The 22,169-nt window shown below is 55.2% G+C and overlaps 1 protein-coding gene, 1 long non-coding RNA gene and 1 other non-coding gene across 3 annotated transcripts; 2 read left to right on the top strand and 1 right to left on the bottom strand.

Moving 5' to 3' along the window:
* The first annotated feature begins 7,620 nt into the window (after positions 1 to 7,620).
* Positions 7,621 to 11,716, top strand: LOC119709516. Its single transcript, XR_005259377.1, has 4 exons — positions 7,621 to 7,685; positions 8,293 to 8,372; positions 9,411 to 9,498; positions 10,437 to 11,716. It is a non-coding gene; the product is annotated as an uncharacterized LOC119709516 (long non-coding RNA).
* LOC119709621 lies at positions 8,148 to 8,223 on the top strand. Its single transcript, XR_005259389.1, has one exon. It is a non-coding gene; the product is annotated as a small nucleolar RNA R38 (small nucleolar RNA).
* Positions 11,717 to 11,863: 147 nt separating the features above from the next.
* ST6GALNAC2 (ST6 N-acetylgalactosaminide alpha-2,6-sialyltransferase 2) lies at positions 11,864 to 22,011 on the bottom strand. Its single transcript, XM_038157409.1, has 10 exons — positions 21,504 to 22,011; positions 16,450 to 16,542; positions 16,275 to 16,332; positions 15,508 to 15,682; positions 14,609 to 14,774; positions 14,387 to 14,525; positions 14,118 to 14,221; positions 13,883 to 13,966; positions 13,219 to 13,318; positions 11,864 to 13,030 (listed from the first exon to the last, which is right to left on the bottom strand). The coding sequence occupies exons 1-10, from the start codon at positions 21,899 to 21,901 to the stop codon at positions 12,863 to 12,865; spliced, it is 1,485 nt and encodes a 494-aa protein (XP_038013337.1). The 5' UTR covers positions 21,902 to 22,011; the 3' UTR covers positions 11,864 to 12,862.
* Positions 22,012 to 22,169: the final 158 nt, after the last annotated feature.

The following is a 22,169-nucleotide window of genomic DNA, read 5'->3' on the forward strand; positions in this document are numbered from 1 at the left end:
GACCCATCATGTACATCCTCCTCCCATATCTACAGAGGAACAGCCACCCACACCTCAGCAGCAGCAAAGCTTTTTTAGCCACCCAACAGGTACTTGAGCTTCTCTGGAAACAGCATCTTCAGATCACAGCCCAGCACCATTGTCAGAATGAACAGCTGAGGCAGGAGTGTCATTCTAGAGGCTGTAGAGCAAATACAGGAGAGCAGAGCACATTTCTGTAGCACAACAGGTGGCACACACTGGACAAAGCAACTCAGAGCAGAGAGCAGCCACCCAGCCCTGGGTGCTGAGGGGATCTATACCCCACAACTGGGCATGGGGCTGAGCAGGATTGGGCCAGAAGGACACCAGGGCAACACAAGAGTGACCAGCAGCACAAAGTCCTTCCCTGGTTGGACAGGAGCAGAGCAGGTAGGACTGGGCAGAAGCAAGCCCTGGCTGGGTGCTGGGGACAAGCTGAGACCTCAGGCAAGTTGGTGGGGAGTACAGTCCTCCTCTGCTCCCCAGACATGTTTCTCGTATGTCCTTCCTCATGGATGAATCCTCTTTTTCCCAGTCTAAACTGTCCCTCATGCTGAGCAGGATGCCCTCCTTTCCCTGAGAGCCCACACAGATGATGGCCCTGCGCCAGGACCGATGTTCCAGGGTGTGGGATCTGGGACCCAGGGCATCAGATCTGCAGGGAGGCTGCAGAGCAGCCATGGATCTCCAGCAGCCCACGATGCCCAGTGCTTCAGATCAATTCTCTCTCAGCCTGGAGCCAAACCAGGATGCAGCTCCAGCTCTTCAGCAGCAAAAAGCTGAATTAGTTGAAGTCATGGTGCCAGCTGTGTATTTAAACAGGAATTACATAGGGTTTCTGCTGTGGTAATGCAGCAGGTGCTGGCAGTGCTGCTGAGACAGATGAGGAAGGAAGGGCAGGGGGCTGGACCTGGGAGAGGTCAGGGAACAGGGGGGTTCCTGATTCCTGCCCTGCTCACATGTAGGAAAGGTACCCCAGCAGTCAGCCAGCCCATAGCACCTTGCTGCTTTGAGCTGCCTGGCTCCTGCTGAGCGTTGGCCACCATAAATCTTTGGTCTGGGAAAGCAAAACATCGCTGGGAGTGAGTACCCACAACCACTGACTCCTGGCAGAGGTGTCCTGGCCATGAACTGGGATCCTTTGGCATGAGGCCCTGACCAAACACAAACATCAAAGGTGGTGCCCATGCCAAACTGCAGCCTCTTGAAAGAAGATGTTTGAGAAGTGATTATGAATTTGCAGTCTCCCAAAGCGGGCTAGCAGCTGGATCTTCTGGATGAATAAAACCTTGCCAAAAATTAAGATCTGTTTCTGCAAAGCTGAAACAGCAAACTTGTTTGTCTTTCCTCCTTCCCCTCACAACCACGTTGTTTTAAACATTTACAGAGACCTTTAGATTGTTTAAATAATGATTGGGGTGGAAGGGGGTTGTTTCCAGTTTTTTTGCCAGCTGCTCCAAGTCAGCAGCACTTCACATGCAACTTCTGGAAAACCAGGTGCTGTGGTTTGTGACAGTACCACCCACACTGTCCTGGCTCCTCCTGCCTCACCTTGCCTGCCCCACAGCTGCTCCAGCAGAAGGGACCCCCGTGACCCCCCTAAACCTCAGTCCTGCCCCCCCCAGAAGAAGAGGTTACCCTGAGACCTGCTGCTGCTGCAGCTCCCTCCTCTGCAGTGTGCTGGGTGCAGCCCTGGATTGTGGGATAAAAGGGTGCATGTCCAGCTCCCCACACGCACTCCAAGCCCCCAGCAGCACTTCCCAGGCAGCCACGGTGGGGCTGACCTTGGGAGGAGAGGTGGAGGAGGATGCCGGGGCAGCTGAGCGCTCCCACCGCCGAGCACAAGCGCCACGGAAGATTAGCCGTCTCCCGCGGAGCGTGTTCTGCCGCCCACCTCCTTCAGCAGCGAGGAGATGACAGCTGAGCAAAGAGAGGAGAGCACTCGAGAAGTGCAGGGGGGAGACGGCTAAAGACACACCGACCTTGCAGCAGCAGCACCGCAGCAGTGTGGTGGGGGCTTGATCAGAAAGAACGGCGTGCGAGCCTCTCCCTTGTAGGCAGGTCTCCAGGAATCTGGGGGTCGTGTTGGGCTGGCTGAGCTTTATTTGCAACCTGTGGGGAAAGGGAGTGAGGACGGCTGTCCAGGAGAGCTGGAGGCTTTCTGCAGGATGTTTGGATTGAGTGAAAGGACAGAGAAGTGAATATGAGACATGCTGTGGAAGCAGGATGTGGGATAGAGAAAATGTTTATACAGTCAAGCTCAGGCTAATCCATGGGAGGCTTTAGAGACCATAAAAGCCATCTGCAAGTGGATAGATCACATTCTGGAGGAAAACAATGGTTTAAAACAACACTACCCTCTTTGATCTACTCTGAAGAAATCGCACTTGTGAGCCTGAAGACAGGGCTAGGATAAGTAGATCCATGAGTTCTGCCCTTACAGTGAGGGTTGACAGCAAAGGCCATTTATGGTCTCTCCCTGTACAGGAACTTGGGGCCACCAAACAGAACCACCAGGAGCCAGACACGGAGCAAACAAAAGGAAGCTGGTCCCTCTCCTCCCCACAGGAGGGAATGCTTGTTACAGATTCACTGAGCAAGTTCATGGAAAACAAAGTTCCTGCAATCTCTGTTCCAGAGAAGACTCTTTAGCAGGGGCAGTGAACTGACCTCTGGCTCTCAGAATCTGCACCCCTGAAGTGGTTGGTGGCTGGAAAGGTGCTGGGAGATGTACTGGAAATTATCACTGCTCCTGTATTCCCTAGGCATTCATTTTGGACATCTCTTGGAAAAATGACATGAGTCTGGGTGGCCCTTGGTCTGATGCCCTGCAGCAGGGCTCCTTTAAGCAGATGTCACTGGGAAACTGTTCTCAAGAAACCTTTTTACAGGCAGCAGGAGGAATAACCACTGTCCTTTAACCAGCTGTCCTCTGTCATCTTGAAAAGCCTCAGCTTACCTTCAGACTTGGTCAAATTAGGCATTTGGCCTGCTTTCCCTGCACAAGGGCAAGAAAAATTAACCAAAAGGTCCTGAAATAATGTGACCCTTCATTATTTAAACACGTTTTTTCCCATTAAGCAATGAAAGCAGCAGAGATGCTATTCTCAAAAGTACCTCAAAACAATTATCTCCTTCCTCTGGAATAAATGGTGGGAAGCAAGAGGTGAGCTGGAGATAGGGCATTTGCAATTCTCCCTTTTCCATCTGCAGCGGGAAGAAATGTTGATTTGCATTGTGCTCTGACACAACTACTTGACCTCAGTGCAGCTTATGCTAATCACTTGCAAGAAAATGCTTGTTTGCTCCGTGCATGCCCAGCATATTTCTGGTATCTGAGCCTGATAGATGAAATATTGCTTACAGCACAGTGCAGATGGGATGGCTGAACCAATGGCCACGTAATCCAAGCAAACATTGTGATTAAAGGAGCCTGTGATAAAAGAAGCCTCAGAAGTTTCCCATTAATATTACCTGGGTGTTTTTATACCAACTCACTCCCTTTCTGCTTACTAAGCAGTAATTGCTCAGGCTGACATAGGAAATAGAGAGAGGATCCATCTCTTTGACCAAAGCAAGGACAACCCTCCTTTCCTTGCTCATCTAACTTGGCCTAAAAGGAAATCTCTCTCCTGGTCTCACCAGCTTTACAATGTTAAAGTTTTCCTGCTGCCTTTGGGAGCATTTGTGTAGCTGCACACATCTCCTATCTCTGGGTATGCTCAGGGGGTGGATATTTCAATTAAACATGCTCATCCGTGAAGCAGCTGGATTCCTGCTGCTACTGTTCAACAAATGCATCAGTCTGGCCCCAGGATTTATCTGTGCATGCACTGCCATTGGAACATTTTGCGTGTGTTCTCTGCTCTGGTTGCTCCTCCAAGGAGCTGGGAGCAGAATCTGCCTGGCTCTGACAAGACGGTCACTTTGCCTGGCTGGGACACGGACCCGAAGGATCAAAAGTGTTGATCAGCTTGTCTCCATCCCACTGACACAAACATCTCAAGATCCATTCTGTGTTGCACTCAAAAACCAGTACCTTGAGACTGGCTTTATTGCACTCTTCTCCAAACTCAGGAGAGAAACAGGAGGAACAGCTGAGTGGCTGGAGCTGCAATTTCTTCCGCACCATCAGGAGAAAAGGGAACATTTTCTCTTCTCAACCTGCAGAATCCATCCCAGAGAAGCCATCCCTTGTTTGCACAGATATTCTGTGAGCATAAAGCTCTTGTTATTCAGTGCACAGGCCTCCAGTTACAGCAGAGCCTTCCTGAGCCTGCTGAAGTTCTACATAAGCACACGAGACATGCTGAGAAATGGGCTTAGGTTTAAACGTGTGTTTAATATTAAATGAAGGCTTAAGAGCTTTGCTGCCAGGAGCAGGGAAGGATGTTTTGTTTGCAGTGTGCCTTGTCCTGTGTGGGAAGATGTTGCTTGTCTGCTGCTGAGCTCCAAAGAGCCTTTCTGCCATTTCAGGGGGCTGATTTGAAGCAACTGACACCAGGATTTAGGACCTTGTGGTAGGGGTTTTTTTGGTTTTTTTGTTGTTTGTTTTTTTTTATAGTACTGATCTTTTATCTTGGAAATCTGGCACCTGAAATACCAGCAAGCAATCTCCAGCCTTACCCAAAGGGACTGGTTTTTGTTGGGCACCTAGCATTTCTGACAGAAACAAGAATCAATCCCTGCACCTCAGCATCTCCTCATGCTCTGTGCACTGCAGCCTGGCAGGGGGCTGGGGTCTGCCAGGGGGGAATTGGCTTTTTAATGGGTTCAAACACCCTGGCCATATGTCAAAGATAACCACAGCAAAGCATCTCTGAAGCCCCAGATGTTTTGTTTCTCCAGGCTTTGTGGAGCCCTGTCTGCAGGGTGGGACCAGGGCAGGCAGAGGGGAAATCAGGAGGAAATCAAATTACTCTCAATAAGCTTGGAGAGTTTCTCCCTCGAGGGATTTACAGGCAGCTGAGAGAAGAAAGGGATGGAAAACTGAGATGACCTTGTCCTTCAATCTGAGCACAGGATCAAAGCCCAGCCAAAGATGGAGTGGTTCTGTCATTGATTTCCATTTGTTTTTCCATCCTTCCCTCCTCTCTCAGATACTGATCTCTCATATGATTTATGGGAGGAAGCAATCCCCTCCAAATGCTCTGCAGGGAAATTGAGAGCAGCCCCCAAAAGTTCCTGCGTATAAGATCCACGTGCCCTTTTCATAGCTTTCCTTACTTGTTCAACCTTTCAGAGACTGGAGCAAGAAAATACCTCAACAGATGGAGATTGGCCACAGGAGATCCATCCAAATGATGTCCAAACTGCCCTTGGAAGCAGCACTGCAGCTGCCTGAGGAAGGGCAGTGTGCTCAAACACAACCCTCAGACCAGGCTGTTAATTCCTTCACATCTCAGAAGGTTCACAGAGCCTCAGAAAAGCCACCACATCCTGGTGACCTCGGCGAGGCTCTGCTTCATCCTGCAGCTCCCGGTGAAGGTTCCATGCCGGAGATCTGTGGGACATGGTCGCCCTCTAAAGGGAAGAACTGAGAAAATTCGATTAATTCGCACTCGGGCAAAGTTGCAGAGAATTAGGAAAGCGTGGGCATGGGCAAGGCGATGGCTATCCCTCTTCACCCAGAGTCTTTGTTCTGACTCCAAGATATCCTTGGAAACATTACCCCTGCTCTGCAAACATGAATTATTATATCCAGTCGGCTGCACACTTAGCTCATGCTGTTCTTCCAGGCTTTAATTGTTGAGTCCGTTCATTACTTGGTACCTGGCAGAGCTTTTCCTTTTATAGGCACACATGGGCTCTGTGGGCTGAGCAGCTTCCACCCAAAAAATCAAGATAGTGGCAAATCCCTCAGCATATCCAAGTTACATCTTCTCTCCTTCTGCGATCTGAGCTCTGCTTAAGGGAGATTTTAGTTGTTTTATTTTTTAAAACGTGCCTCCCTTGGGGCCTTGAAAGGCTAATTCTAGTTGAATTAGATGGGTTAGATTTGCTTATTTAGGAAGCTAAGAGCAGCTAGGCAGAGTGCCAGCCAAATCTTCACGGAGCAAAGGCTGCTTCAACAAAGGCTGTGTTAATTACTGCTGTTCTCTACCATCATCTGCCTTCCTACCAGGCCAAACACTCATTCCACAGGCTCCTGTGGAGCAGGGAGACTCTTGTGTCCTCATGTCAGAGCCCAGGACTCTCTGCAGGCAGCTCTTTCCAGCCAGGACAGCATTTGTGGTTTCTGCATCCAGGGAGGGCATGGAGAGCTGGGGAACACCACAGCCAGCTGCTGGTGTTGGAAGCAGCTTCTTTATAACAGCACGTTGGTATCTCCCTACAGCCTCCTTGCACTTTTTTTTTTTTTTTTTTAAAGCCTCCTGCAGCCCGTTGACTTTTTAGAAGAAACTTTAGGAAACAGCATGGGCCATTCTGGAGGCCAAAGGCAATGTGGGAATTTGGCAATTGTCCATGAGCACACCTCTGATCCAAACTCCCCAGGGGACCATGAGTCCTGCGCTTCCCAGACAATTCGGGGGGGCACTGGCGTTGGCATCTGTACTCAGACTTGGCCGCTTTCACATTCTGGCTTGTTGTCTCTCCATCCCCATTCCCTTGAGCTCTTTACCACAAGGATGGGTAAGCCTTTGTGTGGGATTCACATTCTCTGAGCCTGAGAGAAGCAGTGAGAGAAGCAGAGAAAAGAATGATCAAAACAATTCTTACCTCATCTGCTGCTCCTGTGTCGTGCTGCAGCAGAATGCAATGTGGAGATTGCTTGCCCACAGTGAGGGGTTTTGTTTCCTTGGCCTGTCAGGGCCAGGCACATGTGCAGACTGTTGGTCCGCAGACGGTCACGAGGTGCTGGGCAGCTGAGTTCAGTCGGGTGCTTGTGCAGATTCAGTTTAGATGTAATGTAATATAGTGTAGTATAATATAGAATAATATCATATAATAAAGTAATTAATTAGCCTTCTGATGTCCATGGAGTCCTCCTCGTCATTTCTCCTGGACGTCAGGCAGAAATATCACCGATACCTTTGGAGCAAGAAAGTAGATATTAGCAGTTTTTTATGTTTCTTCTCCTTGGTTCTGTTTGCACTTTGTTAATGTTCACGCAGACTTCATATACAAGCTAAATAGAATCATCCATAGTTTCATATATAAGTTATAATTTCATTTATAATTTCATATACGAGCTAAATAGGATCCTGTGGATTTCACTTTAGGTTTTAACAGCAAAGGACAATCACAGCACATCCTGGAAGCATCTCACATTCAAAGCACAGCACATACATTTACTAACTAATCTCTGACTAATCCCCGATTTTCAGCTAATTAGCCCCTTCCTCCATGAGCTATGGCATGTTCAGCCTTTTGAAGCATTTGGCCCACTAAGAACAATTATACGTGTCTCCCTAATGAACAGAGGACATGAAGAATTAATAAATAATTAGTAAATACCATTAAGGAGTGGGATGAGGGGGGGAAGGAGCGCCCTTTACCCCTGAGGGACGGGACTACAGTTCCCATGAGCCCCCGCGCTCCTCAGGGGGCCGGACTACAATGCCCATGCGCCGCCACGGAACGGCACTACAGTTCCCATGAGCCCCCACGGCCGCCCCTCTCCGCGCGGCTTCCGGGACAGCATGGCGGCGGAGCTGTGTGTGGTGAGTGGGCCCGGCCGCCATCGGCCGCCATCCGCGGGCACGGCGGCCTGGAGGGGCGCGGGGACGGCCGGACGGTGTGCGGGGAACTCCCGTACGCTGCCGGAGCCGCCCGTAGGGCTGCGGCGAGGGCTCCATGAGGGGGCGTGATGTGGCCCCTCTCCCCGCCATGGTGGACGGAGAGAGCAAGGCCGGGGGCTCTGGGCCCCGCGGGCTCCGGCCCTGCCGTGACGGGGCTGCGCCTGGAACCACGGCCTGGCCCGAGCCATGCCCGGCGTTTTATGGGCAGCGGGTGCGGCTCGGCCGGGGCTGTCTCCCAGCACCCCGAGGCGGGCGTTCAGCGGGCCGGGGAGCCGCGTGTACCCGCAGGCGTCGGCGCTGCCCGGGTGAGGAGCGTGCCAGCCACGAGGGCAAGGACAGATCTGCGATTTGGGATGGTGCTCTACTCTTTAGCTGTTCTGGAAGCTGAGCTAGTGATGATAAATGTTATCCCTGTCTGAATTTGATCTTTCTTCTGTGGAAGTGTAACTCTGAGGCTCAGTGTAAGAGACACAAAGGTAAAGGAATGATTTGGTACCTGAACTAACTCTGTCCCCTTTCTCGGTTTCAGAGCATGACACCGTGTCCAGAAGGGCTGAAAACACTGCCCTGGCTGGGGAGCTGATGTACCCACAGTGCACCTTCACAATGGTGAGAAACAGCAGCATCTGTCTTGGCATAGTCTGGTTTTCTTTTTCTCCTCTAGGGGGGATATGGAAGAAAGACTCACTCTGCTGTCTCAAATTATATCCTCCTGCATTCCTGGGGCTCCTGGGAGGAGATATAAAAGCCCAACGGCTTGATGAATGTAATTAAGCCAATAAAAGCTGTAGCTTTGTCACAGCTGCCGCCTGAGCGTGCTGCCCTTTGCTGGCACAGAGCACAGGCTGAAAAGCAGCATGGATTGAATGGGAATTTTACTGGTGTTGGTGCCCAGCAGAGCACCCACTTGTCAGCGTGGTCAGAGATGAGCCAGAGTAGAAGGAGGAGAGGATTGGATGACAGCCCATTATGGAGACACTTGACACAGCTCATCTCATAACTGTGTCTGTCACAGAAATAGACCGAGTGACAGAATAATTGCTCTGTTTGCCTGCCTGGATAGCTCTGGGACAGTTTCACACTTGCACCAGGGTGCTGGCGGTGGGGAGGTGCAGCTCACCTGCCCCAAAGGGTCATCCTGTGAAGGACACACCCTGAGGAATCTGTCACCTGAGGGGATGTGACTGCCCTAGGGCTGATGAATGCATTTCTTAAGATAAACCCATGGACCAGTTACACCATGGATGGATGGATTATTCTTGTGTGCAGGGAACAAGTTGGACTGGGAGGTTTCTGGAAGATGAGAATGTCATGTTGAAACAGCTTAAAATGGTCCAAACCACCAAGATCTCAGAGCTGGTGGGGTTTTTCCCTAAGCAAGGATTTAAATAGCATCCACCTCTCAAAGTTTCTTGTCTGTGTATGAGACAGCCCCCTGGCAAACATGTTCCTTTGTGTCTTCAGGGACAGGATTCTGCTCTGCTAAGTTTATGAGACAGAAGTTGCCTGTCTTTGAATGGAGAATTTCTGTCTAATTCTTGCACTGTGATCCAGTGCTGGGGTTTTTTCTTAGGAGAGGTGAGGAAAAGAGAACTGACTTTATTTAAAGTACTTTTGCTAACAGTGTTCATTGCAACTTGTATTTAGGAGGAAGTGGTCCTGCAGAATCCTGGGGCTGCTGTTGCCCAAAGACATCTTTGGCCAGAGCACAGCTGCTGTGTTTGGCTTCAGGCTGGTAAGAGAAGTGAATTCTTCAGTACTGTGTGTTGTTTGTTTTTAATTCATTAATTACATTGAGTCACCCGGTGAGCCTAATCTCTCAAGGTTTACCAGGAAAAATCCCAGGGAGAGCAGCTGTGTCTCTGTACTGTGTGTGGTTCTGGGGAGCGTGAGGGGTTTGTGTAGCCAGGGCTGGGACAGACACTGAGCCTGTGATGTGCTGTTATCCCTGTCTGACACTCAGCTTGAGGAGGAAAATGTCCACTGAGGCTCAGGTACTTCCCTTAGCAGGTCCCCTGCCCCTTGCCAAGAGTCCACAGGTGTGAGTGGCACCAGTATGACAGTGTCCCCTGTCCTGCCACCCTGTGCCGTGTGGCAGCAGCCAGGTGCAGTCCCAGGCACAGCTGCAGAGCTGCTGTTGTCATAGCACAGTTTAGAGCTGCAAAGAGCTTTCAAGTTCCTTGTGCAAACAGTGACAAGTTGAAGGGCAGATAAGAAATGCGTTTTTTATCTCCCCTGATGTACAGTCACTGAACACACAGGCTGGAACAGCACTTTGTCTTGGGCAGCTGACAGCTGCCTTCTGCTAAATGATTTTACGCTTTATTGAACAGAATTTGGTTTTGTTTGCAGAAGGTCAGTAACAGCTTCTGACAGGCCAGCGGAGCTGGTGACAGGGAGCGTCGGCAGGACTGAAAGGGGAGGGAATGGCACCACAAATCAGGCTTTTGGGTGCTCTGACAGCACAGCTGTCTCCCAGACAGCATCAGGCACTGGGACAAGCACCTGGAGCTTTTGACTTGTGAGGGAAAAGAAAGTGGAGAGGCAGCCTGATAATAAATGGGACAAGTAAAAGCTACTCAGTGCTTTGAGATCAGAAGGGCAGAAATTGATTCAGAATGGACTTTTTTAGGAAGACAGTTACAGCTTTGGTTTGTGGTTTCTTTCTCACAGATCTAGAAGGAAGATTGTTCTGCATGGATGTCACAAATGACTGCTGATACGTCATGTGAAACGGCCACCTGTGTGTAGCCACAGGCTCCTCCTCACTGCTCAGTGTTGCTGCAGCCACGCCGTGGGTAAGGGACCACTAAAACCAAAAAGGATTTGGGTACTAGTGCCGTTGGCCTGGCTTGAGAGCAAGGTTTTGTCTCCTGAGACCTGTACTCCAGATTAAACAGTGCAAATCAGGAACTTTTTTTTCAGCTGCTCTGATACTTTGTTTTTTTTCACCAGGACCTGATCTACAGTTGGCTGGAGGAAAAATGGTTCCCTGCTTTCTTCTGTTCCAGAATAAAATAAGTTGTGGAAAATCTTGTGAGTCGAAGTTGGGTTTTATTTGGTTATTTCTGTAAAGGTTGGAGTCCGTGCTCTTGAAGGTGGTTACTAACTGTAATGATTCTGATTCTTTCTGGACAGAAATGGTTTTGTGCAGGTATGAAGGATTTGGGATTAAAACCCTTCCTGAAATGGCTGTTGTGAGCTTACCCTTCATAGCAAACCGGATAACACAAAGACTTTGGTGTCTGCAGATTCTGTCCCAGAAGTAATTCATGGGAACAGTGTTACAAAACTAACTCATGGCTAAGGTCTGGTGCCAGATGGTTCTTGTGGTATGCTTGGGAATACAGCCATGAATAAATCTTTGAAATGGAGTTGACTCCAGCTCCACCCTTGGCTGGGAATGTCCCTTTTTGAGAGGGGAAAGGAAGGTGCACGTTGTGGTTGCCACTGTTTAGTTCCTGATGTGAGCTGCATGATTCCAGGCGGGATTGCAGCACTGTGACAGCACCATCCTGCTCGTCTTGCCCTGAGTATCACAGTGCTGCTGATGTCACCTGAGGCTTGGCCAGAGCTGGTTTGGGGAGGTTTCAGAGAGTCTTGGCCAGGAGATGTGAGGATCAGGCTCGTTCGTGTCACGAAAGGTTTTGCTGAGTGTTTGGGAACACAGAACAGGCCTGACAGGCTGCTGTGGTACCAGTGTGGGGTGGCTCTGATGGGAACAAAGGTTAATTTGAGACGTGGGAACACAAGATGGGCCCCAAGCTAGAGATTACATCTGGAACAGGCTTGGAGCCTAACCTGCGTCTGTGAACCAGCTGGAAGCAGCCTGCTGGGAGCTTCAGGGGGTTTGGAGGTTCCCTGGCTCAGGGCCAGGGTATCTTTTGCCATCTCTGTGCACCAACCTTGTACAGTAAATAGCATTCCAAGTGGAAAAGGGCTGTGCTCGGAGCTAAGTCTTGAGTCTCCATGATTTAAACTGGTTTCCATCCCTGTCTGCCTGTGAAGCTGTTCCCTCTACTCCCTGTTACTGCTCCTCTGCTGTGGGAGGTACAGGGGGGGTCTCACCCCACCCAGCTCATCAAATGAACAGAAAGAGGTGTTAAGGAAAACAGTCATTCAACATTTATGTAATTACACAAAGTGGGAAGGTTTGGATTACACTGCTCTGTCTCCAGCCCCCACCAGCTGGAGGAGCCTCCCAGGTGGGTCTCCCTGAGCAGTGCTGGTGGGTGAGGGACAGCTGAAGGGTTCAGGACCCTCCCCTCCCTTGGGTTTGGGGAAGGAAATTAGAGTGACCATCACTTTGACCCTCCTGGTGTGGGGCTGCCTCTCAGAGGCACCACGGAGTCCCTGGGCAAGAAAAGGCTGACAGAGCCAGTGCCACACACACGTGGCTGAGGCCAGTGCCACCTCTGGGCTGCTCAGAGCCTGGATGTGTTCCTGGTGTCCTGGCTGAGCTGCTGTGACCCTCCTTGGAGCCCCTTCCTTGTCAGAAAACACCAGACCTCAAGAAGGGGATGGTGACAAGGACCCACTCTGTCCTGCTCTCTGTGTCACTGACCAGGGAGGCAAACAGATCCTTCTGGAACGTGGCACACATCCACACACAGCTGGCTGGAGCTGGGACTTGGCAGTCTTTCTGGAGAGAGGTGTTCTCCTGACATGTCACCTCTTGTCACCTGAGCTCCAGTGCAAGGAATTATCCTGCCTGCTGCGGTCCCACCGTGGTGATAAGCATTTAAGGTGAAGGGCATTTTCCAGCATCTCCAGCATCACCCTGCCCCTCCTGTTCTCCACAGGGGCCACTGCTGCCCCAAAGCTGCGTTCATGGGGCTGGCAGCCACGTGCTGTGGTGCTTCTGGCTGCCCCGAAGGCCACGATCAATCACACTGATCCCTGAGGAGATGCAACGTTCCTCCACCAGCATCAGCTTCCCCGTTATCCTCACATCACTGCTGGCTGTGGTGCAGCGAGCCTGCTCCGTGGGCTGGCTGGCCAGCTGGGGAGAGCCCTCAGGAGGGAGAAGGTGACCCTCAGGAGAAAGGAGAAGAGCCACAAGAGTCCTTGGACTTGCCCCTGTGGGCAGCCTCCCTGCCTCAGCGCTGGTAGAGGGTGATGATCCCTGCGCGGTGCAGGCTCCTCCACAGCGCTGCCTCCAGCATCATGTCGTGGTTGGCATAAAACACCAGAGGTTTCTTCTCCACCTCGTAGTAGTGGTCTGAGAACTGCTCGTAGTTGGCCGTGATGAACCCGTAGGCACTGACCTGTGGGGAAGGAGGTGGGGCAGACAGAGGACAGGGTCAAGGCTTCACCTCGGGTGGTCCATCACCGCCAGCACTCCCTTAGGGACAGAGGACATATAGGACAGCCACCAGGATACACTGGAATCGCACAGCAGCCAAAGGGGGGGTTCCCTCCTCGCCAGGGGATCAGTGGCCCTGTGGCCCCTTACCTGGTCACAGGTGTGGAGCGCGGTGAGGAGCATGAGGGCGCCGGTGCTGGGCATGTACAGGGAGCTGTACTGGCTGTTGAGGAGCTCTGACCGCAGGAACCTGACAGGGACAGGGTGGCTGTGGGGCTGGCACAGCCCTGCAGCCCCCAGACCCACACCCACCCAGCCCTCTCCAGGGACACCGGTGCCCAGTAAGGCAGGAGCGCTGAGTGAAACGACGGCTCAGCTGGGCTCTCTGATTGCTGCTCTCATTTTCTCAGAGGTTGGTAAAAGGCACCTCTCTGCTGTTTGGAGCCACCCCAGCCTGGGCACCTGCTTTCGTGAAAGGCAGGAAAAGACCATCCCATTGGGACCTACCTTTGCTCCTGTTAGATTGGGACAACATGTAATTTGTTTTGGGGAACAGGAGCAAGGTGAGCACGGGGAGGCGTAGGAGGGGATGTGAGCTGTGCTGCAGTGAACAGGAATGGCAGGGGAGAGATGCCTCTGCCTTGCATGCAAACAGCAGGGCGGGGGTGGTTCCAGTGTCTGGGGAAGACTGGGACTGCACTTTGATGCTGGGCAGCTACTGGTCTGTACTGGAGTGAGCAGAGGGGGGAGGGAGGCAGTCGGAGCCCAGCCTGGAACAGAGCCAGACAGCAGCCACAGAGCTCATCTCCCTCACCTTGCTGTCAGGTACTGCAGGAAATCAGGATGCAGCAGCTTGAACTTCTCTGCAGATGTCTCCGGTCCAAAATACTTCTGTGGGCTGCAGCAAGGCAAGGAGAGGGCAGAACTTTGTCATGGGAGTCCTGGAGCTCCTTGAGGGTTTATCCCAGGAGGGACAGATGTGGGGAGAGGACAGGCGAGTCATGCCTGCATCACTGGGGGTGCTGGGGGGATCTTGGGGAGCTACTCACTCGTCCCCCTTGTCTGAGCCCTCGGGCACTGGGCTGCCCTGGATGGCTGATTTCAGCATGATGTAGTCACGGATATCCGAGGGGATGAAGATGTACTTCAGGTCCTGGAGCAGGAGCACAGACAGGGCACTTGGAGGGGGGTTTAGGGACACGGCCCACGCTTGCAGGCGAGGACTGAGGGCTCCCGAGATGGGGAGAAGGTCTCAGAAGCAAGCCCAGCCTGAAGGGACAACTTGATTCAAGTCCCCAACAAGCCCTCGAGGTCTCACCTTGCCCTGGGGGATCTGGGTGAAGCCGTACTCCTCGTAGGAGATGAGGGAGTTCTTCATGGTGTTCACCGTGAAGCCGTAGAAGGAGACCTTGGTGCCAACGTCCTCCTCGAAGCCCTTGATCACGGCACCGTTGAGCCTGCAGGAAAAGCAGGGAGCACGTGTCCAGGGCTGGCATCTCCCAGGACCCATGGCCCCATCCTGCCTGGGATTCACCCTCACCTGAAGACCAGGTCGTGGCTGTCGATGGCCTTGCCCTGCCGCGAGCCGTTGAGGATGCCGCCGTTGCCCACCACGGCACAGCGGACACAGCCCCCGGAGAAGGCGGCCCTGTCGAAGAGGTGCCGGTTGGCCGAGGCGTTGAGGAGCTGCAGGGTGCTGCCCACCACTGGAATGGAGCAGAATGTGACCAGTCGGCAGGGAAAAGGTGTGTGCTAGCCCATGTGAGCACATGCAACAGCATGCACAGAGCTGGCATGGCACAGCCAGGAGCAGCACACAAGAAAACTCACACCACCCCCGTGCAGGAGAGAGGTCTGCAGGTGGGACATGGGGGCACCAGATAGGCCTATCTCTCCCAGCTTGGTGTCACCTCCTTGTATATCTTATCTCCCCATGCTCCTAGCTGGGCTACAAACAGGAGCCACCCAAGGCTGTGCAAGGCACAAGGATGCATCCAGATATCTCCAGCCTTGCAGATGCTGCTGCCTGTGCTGGCCACATCCCCTACAGACAACGTCTCTGCAAATGCTGCTGGTTCTCTCCTGCTCACCATTCCCAGCACTTCCCAGCCCAGGGATTGAAGCTGGCAGCTCCCAGGGAAAACAGAGAGTGGGTTTGGGGTGGGAAGGGAAACAATCTCCATGCACAACAATGGAGCTGGTTGTCCGAGCTCCTCCGGCCCCAGTTAATAATCATGGACACACTGGAGCTTTTATTCAGAGAAAATGTCACGAGATGCAGCAAGAGCCGCACCCTCCGCCCTGTGCCCCGGGAGGTGGGGTGGGAAGAGATCAACGTTCCTGGCTCCTCTGCAGGGCTCTTTGCCTGTCCCACATCTCCAGTCCCTTCTGGGCTCCCCAGTCCCCTCAAGCTGCCCCACATCCCAGCTGGCTCTGTACCTGCGAGGGACAAGCCTTGCCAGCCATAGGGGACATGTCGTGTCTTCAGCCTGTTCCAGGTGTCCAGGGTGAAGTGCTGGTCCCACATCAGCACGGGGGTGTTGAAGTGGAAGATCTCCCGAAACCTGGGGTCTGCCTTTGCTCTGGCCATTACAGAGTGGAGGCAGGGGCTGGGCTGGGAGGGAGGAAGGAGAATCCCTGCTCAATCTCCAGCCTGGGTCTGCCTTCCCTGTGATACATCCACCCCTCAGCAGGCCCTCACCAAGGTGAGAACAAACTCAGGGACAGAAATGCCCCACGTCCATCATGTTCTGCCGGGTCACCCAGGCAGGGCATTGCCTCATGCCTTAATTTTGTGCTGCAAAACAGCCTTTGGCAGCCAGCTCAGTGGGGCTGGCAGAACCAGGGGTTTACAGAGTCACCTGAGGGCATGAAAGATTCAGCACCTTCAGGTGTGGGCAACCCATTAAAGGGCTCTGCTCTGTGAGAACAGAACAGTAACAGCTCCCCTCAGGGCCTGGGTCCATCCCCGTGAGTCTCCAGCCTGGACTGCTGGAGTCACGGGGTTGGATGGGGGGTGGTGATGCTGGCTCCAGCCTCCACACTGGAGAATGGCAGCAGGGAGGCCTGGGGAGAATCACTTCTGTGGAGGGACAAGGTTGCTCCTCTGTAAACCCCTTCCAGAGGATGCTGCTCCACCTCAGCCTCTCCACACAGCCCTTCAACCAAAAAAACCATGGACATTACTGTGCTGTGCTAATGATTACCTGCTTTCTGCTGGGCTCCGGCTCCTCCAGCTCAGCAGAGGCCTTGAAGGAATTCCCACTGGGATGGGGGAAACATATGGCAGAGTTAAAAATCCATTGCTTGGGAACTGGGGAAGCCCAGAGGGCAGGGGCCTCCCAGTTCCTGCCAGGATGGCTGAGCATCTTCCCTCCTTACCTCTCCAAGCTGCCTCCAAGAGCCCCCCTGTGGCTGCCGGCTGCCTGCGGTGTCCCTGAGGGAGCCAGGACCAGCGGCCCCGGCTGCAGCAAGCTGGGAGAAAACAAGCGAGGGCTCAGCTGAGGAGGTGACACTGAGCACCCTGACATCCCCACGACCCCTCCATTTATCTCCTCTTCACCACTGCCTGTGCCCACCTCATGCCCATCTGCAGGTGGAGAGATGAGGTTTTGCGAAATACAGGGTTTGTGCAGCCACCATCTGTTGGTGGGTCCCACCTCCAGGACTCCCACGTACCAAAAACAACACCCAGCCCAGCCTGCAGCCTTGGGGAATCCTGCTGAGACCTCCCTGGCTCTTCCCACCACCCCGCCACTCCTGAGTCTGAAGAGGACCAGGCTGGAATAAACTGGACAGGCCAGCAGGACACATTTAATTGTTCTACTGGAGAAGCAATCAGCAACTGGGCTCTGGAGGTTCTCGGGGTGCATGGGACACCCTCTGCCATGGGGGTGGCTGCAGCATGCCCTGATCCTTCATTAGCAGCAGGGGCTGCCCTCCCTGAGCAACTTGGGGTGCCCTGAGCCCCACGGGGCCAGGCTGAGCTGACCCAGCCCCTGGGGGGGCACTGGGGCTGGGGGTGGGCAGGCGAGCAGGAGGTGGGAGCCCACCGGAGGGAACAGGCTCCCATTCATCCCCACACAGAAAGGCCCTTCAGAGCCCCCGGCCCCGCCGCCAGCCCGGGCGGCAGGTGCTGTGGCCAGAAGGGGGCTATTGTGGAGGAGACAAGGGCTCCTTGTTACAGGATCCCTGCCTGGGAGCCTGGGGACAGGTAAAGGCAGGTGGGGAGCGGAGCTCACCCCCCCGCCCCTGCTGGCACGACGTGTCCTGGCACAGGGGCACAGCGGGCGTTGGGTTTCTGTCCCTGTCACGGCCCCTGTCAACACCAGCAGCACCCACAGCCCTGCCCAGGAGCAGATCCAAACCCATCTGCCACCCAAACCCAGCTCCGTGCCACTCTGTGGGCATGGCATGACATGGGGGGACAGCCCAGCACGCTGCTTGGGGTCTGGAGCATCTCCCCAGGCATGGATGGAAGGGCAGCACCAAGCAGGTTTTATTCCCAGTACTTTCCTTGCACCATCCCAGTGCTGCCAGCTCTGGGCAGGGCATGCTGAGGGTGCTGAGCCCCAACAGTGGAGCAGGGCAGCTTTTGAATCAAGTCTGTGTGCTGTCTCATGGGAAGTCAGGTTCCAGCAGGAGCAGGGCCCTGCAAAGCCCACTCTGAACAGCCCAGGGGTCAGCACATCAGGGCCCCCCCAGCTCACCCCTGAGGCTCATCCTGAGACCGCCTGAGCAGGCAGAGAGAGGAGGGAGGGAAAATCCCAAGAGGGTCCACCAAGATGGGACTGAGCCATCCCAGAGAGATGCAGCAGGGCCTTTCTGGTGTTACCCTGCATCATCCAACTAACCCCAGCCTGAGCGAACTTGTCTATTCCGTTGGCTTGCAGGGGGCAGTGCAGGGTCTGCTCACAGCAAGGGCAAGGCCATCAGAGGCTGTACCAGGCCTGGTGGTTGCGCTGGCAGCTGCTCTTTCAGCCCTGGTACTGACAGCACATCCTCCAGGGCAAAGCTCTCCCACACAAGTGTCCCACAGCTCTGCACCCCGAGTGGGCTCAGCCCGGGGAACTGCCCTGGGGCGCAGGGAGCTGCCCAGCCCCAGGGAGCTGCCCAGCCACCACCCAACAGATGGACCAGGGACTGGGGAAATCTCCCTGCTCCAACGCCAAGCTGGCTCCTGCGAAGCACTGAAGCCCCTGGGTTGGCCGCTCATCCATTTTCTGGCCACAGACATGCAGCCCCCCACCAAACCCTGAGGCTGTAACCCTCACCCACCATGCCCAGGCTTGAGCTGCATCCAAGCAGCCTCTCCCAGCCCCACCACCTCCCCAGCCCTTCCCACCAGGCTCACAAGCCCCAGCTGCCCATCTCTGCCCACCCAGTCCCTCCCCAGCTCTCCTGCTCCTGTTTCTTCCCTTTCCCTTCCCTGGCTCACGCAGTGCCTGCAGCACAAGGCAGAGCCCTGGGCAGTGGCAGCGCGAGGGTGCCGCACTGCTTTCTGAGCTGCCAGGGATCTGTGGGAGCCCCAAGAGGCTCAGCCTGGCTGTGCCCAGGATGGAGGGAGGTGGGCACAGGCAGCCTGGCAGCTTGGCTCCTGCTGACCTTCCATGGGAGCTGGGCCCCAACCCCACCCATGGCCGGACACAGTGGGTGGCACCTGCTCATCGCTTCTTCCAGGCTTTGTGCTGAACTGATAAATCAGTGCCAGCACCTCCCTGCACTTGCTTGCCAGCTGTGGGTGCTGGAGCCAGCAGCTCTCCAGCATTGCTGCTGCCCAAACCCTGCTGGGAAGGGCGTGGGGCAGCCGGCCCCCCACCACACAGCATCTCAGCAGCGTGACGGGGAGCCAAGTGCTTTGACGTCACCTGCCAGGATGTGGTGAAGCACCTCGTGCTGCTTGGTTGACTCAGAAGATGACAATCCTGCCCAGGACGGACAGATGCACAATGGGGCTGTGGGAAGGAGTGGCTGTGGCTGCCCGGGCACCGGTGGTGGCAGCAGAGCCAGCCAAGGCTGGGTGCGCTCCCTCACCATCGTGACATTCACAGATATGACGTTTCTGGTCCAAGGCCATCCCTCATTTCCGGAAGATAACGCTGTGTGTGAGTGTTGTGAGCACACACTCCAGCCTTATCTTCAGCAAATACTCCCAGGGCCTCACAGAAACATTTGAGGGAGCCAAAACAGCAACAAGAACCCGCTCTTGCTCCATCTCACCACGAAGGGCTGAGCTCCAGAAGCATCTTTCCCTGGTGCAGAGCAGGAGTGGCACAGCAAGGCTGGGCAGAGCTCTGTGCTCATCCCATCTGCCCTGAGAAAAAAGCCACAAGCGCAGCCAGCAGCTCACCAGTGGGGTTTGGGAGAGATGGACGGGCAGGGAGTGGGACAGGGCACAGCTGAACCCCAGGGGATTTGATTCTCTCCATCCCAGCTCTGCAGGGAACAGGGCATTTGCTCACTTCCATGGGGCCACCAGCTTTGTGCAGAACTGGAGGGGGACTTGGCATTGCTGTGGGGATCGGGTTCTGGGGTGACCTGGTGCTGGCAGCAGCCACCATCCATCAGAGACCAGCTTCCTCCTGATCCCCTTCGTCCCCCTGTGCCTCTGCATGGAGCCACTGCTCACACAAACCTCCTGCTGGAACCGAGTCACCTGCACCCAGAGGTGAGGGCTCTGACCCTCCTGTCCCCGCTGGCAGAGCAGGAAATGAGTGCTCTGTGATGGCACCTCTGCCTTGTGAAATGGCCAGCCCAGTTCCAGCTCTGGACTCAGCTGGCAGGGCAGCACCAGTTCCTCCAGGGACACAGCTCTGTTGGGATGAGCAGCACTCATGCAGTGCCACATTTGGAAAGACCGGGAATTGAGGCAAACAGACAGCACTCTGGCTTGGGTTTAGCTGTAGGGGTTGAGTTAAAGCCAAGAGGAGAGTACAGGAGGGCTTTGGAGCACAGGTCAGCTCTGTGTTACCTCCCCTGGGCCCCTCTCCGGGGCTGGACAAGCTGACCCTTGGTCCCATCAGTCAGGGGCTGGAGCCTGGGCTGGCTTTCCAAGGAAGGTGACCTGGGGCTGCAGCAGGTCCAGGCAGGGTTAGTCTGGCACGTAGTGGGGGGAACCTGCTCCCTGCTTCCATCCCATGGGTTTTCTCCACACCCATAGACCCTGTGTCAGGGGGTATGGTTTCCGTTCCATTCCCAGCTCCAGCATGGGCCATGGGCATGTTCTGCTGCCCTCATGGGCCTCAGTTTCCCCTCCCGTGGACATCAAGCTCTTTGCGGGGAGCTGCTCACACCCCAGCTGTGACTGCCCTGGGCAGTTTCTGGTAACGCTGCTGCTGGCCCCGCTGAGCACCCAGCATGGAGAGGGTGGAAAGAGCCACTGCAGATCCTCCTGATCCACCAGCCCGGCAGGAGAGGGGACCTCTGCCTTTGGCACGGTGGCATCGGGCAAGGAGAGCTCCCAGCTGGGGAAGAGAGAAGGTCTGAAGCCCGGGGCAGCTCATCCGGCTGCGTCCTCAGCAAATCCCGCTGCAAATCTCACCCTGTGCAGGACCGGCCCCGGTCCCCACAGCATCCTCCGTTCCAGCTGGGCTCTGTCACACCGATGGCACCCAAAAGCACCCAGGAGGAGGTGAGGGACACCCACAGCGCTCTCCTGGCCAGCACCTGATGCTCGCAGGGGACAGGGCAGCTGGTCCCGCAGCCCCAGCGCCGTGCGGGCTCCTTCCCCCGCCCGCTCATCCGCACCCGGCGGGGCTCCCCGGGGCAGCCCGGCACCCCTGCTCTGGGCACGGGGGAGGCTCGGAAGGGGCTCCGGGAGGTTTGGAGGATGCAGGGGAGGCAGACAAAGGGGCAGTTGCAAATTGCTGGAGTTTGGAAAATGCTGCAGCCCGGAGTTCGCGAGCGGCGTGGGCAGTCCGGGCGATCCGAGACCGGGGCAGCCGTGCCCTCCCTCTGCAAGGGGGGTCTGTGCAGCTCGGTGGGGGCCGAACCTCCCCCAGGACAAGCAGCGGGCTCCGATCCCGCCCCAGCCCGGCGGGAACACGCGGCGGCTCCGGCCGGCAGCCGGGGCGGGTTTGATCCCCACCCTCAGCCGCCCCTGCTCTCAGCTCTGGTTTCTCGGCACTGTGATGCGCTGAACCCTTGCAGGGGTTCAGCCCAGTGCGGGGACCCTTGCAGAGCCCCCGTGGCCTTGGGGTCCCGCTCCGGGCAGCGCTGGGCTCGGCCGGGGGTCGCGGGCAGGAGCCGCTGCCCAAAACTCCTCAGAGCGGGGGCAGAGCCCGCTGCCAGCCCATTTCCCAAAGCGGCCGGGGGCAGAGCTGGGATCACCTGCCCTAAGGGGCCCACACCGGCACCCCGATTCCCCCTCCCCATCCCAGCGCACGGGATTTACAGATCCCTGCCTCCCAGCTCTCTCCCATCCCCGTCCCCCTTACCTGGCTATGATCTTCTGGCCGGTGGGCGCCTCCACCGTAGCGCGGTAGTGACTGTAGAGGAGCAGGGAGGACGTTAAACCTGCCATGAGCAGAAGGCAAAGCCTTTTCCAGTGCGGGGACCCCATCCTGGGCAGTTCGGCCGCTGGAGCCGCGCAGGCGAGCGGAGCGTGGCAGCCAGCCCCGGGCACGCAAACTTCCCGGCGCCGCTGCTCTCCCAGCCCGGTGGGCGCGGACCCCGCTGCGGGCTGGCTCCGTCCTGCCCCGGGTGCCCAGCCGCACTTTGGAGCAGGCTGGGATATTCCTCCGGAGCGGTGGGAGGGAGGGTGTAAGCCGGAGGGAGGAGGCACCAGGCTGACTGGTTCAGACTTGCTGAGAAAAAAAGCACTTTTGAGCTGCATTTTCTCCGAGCTGGGGATTAAACATTACCCAGACCAGAAGGGAACTGAGATTTTTTTTTTTCTTTTTCTTTTTTTTTTTTTTTTTACCTCCTCTTCATTCTACCCACCCACGGCTCATAAGCAGGGTTCCCCTTTTTCTAACTTTCTTGTCCGACTCAAACACGTGCGTGTTTGGGCTGCACCCACACGGACACCCGGCGGCCCCACGGTGCCACCCCCGAGCATAATAATTCTTCTTATTATGGTTATTTTGTGCTACTCAGAAACC

This window comes from Motacilla alba, chromosome 18 (assembly GCF_015832195.1).
Source record: "Motacilla alba alba isolate MOTALB_02 chromosome 18, Motacilla_alba_V1.0_pri, whole genome shotgun sequence".
Taxonomy (NCBI): Eukaryota; Metazoa; Chordata; class Aves; order Passeriformes; family Motacillidae; genus Motacilla; species Motacilla alba.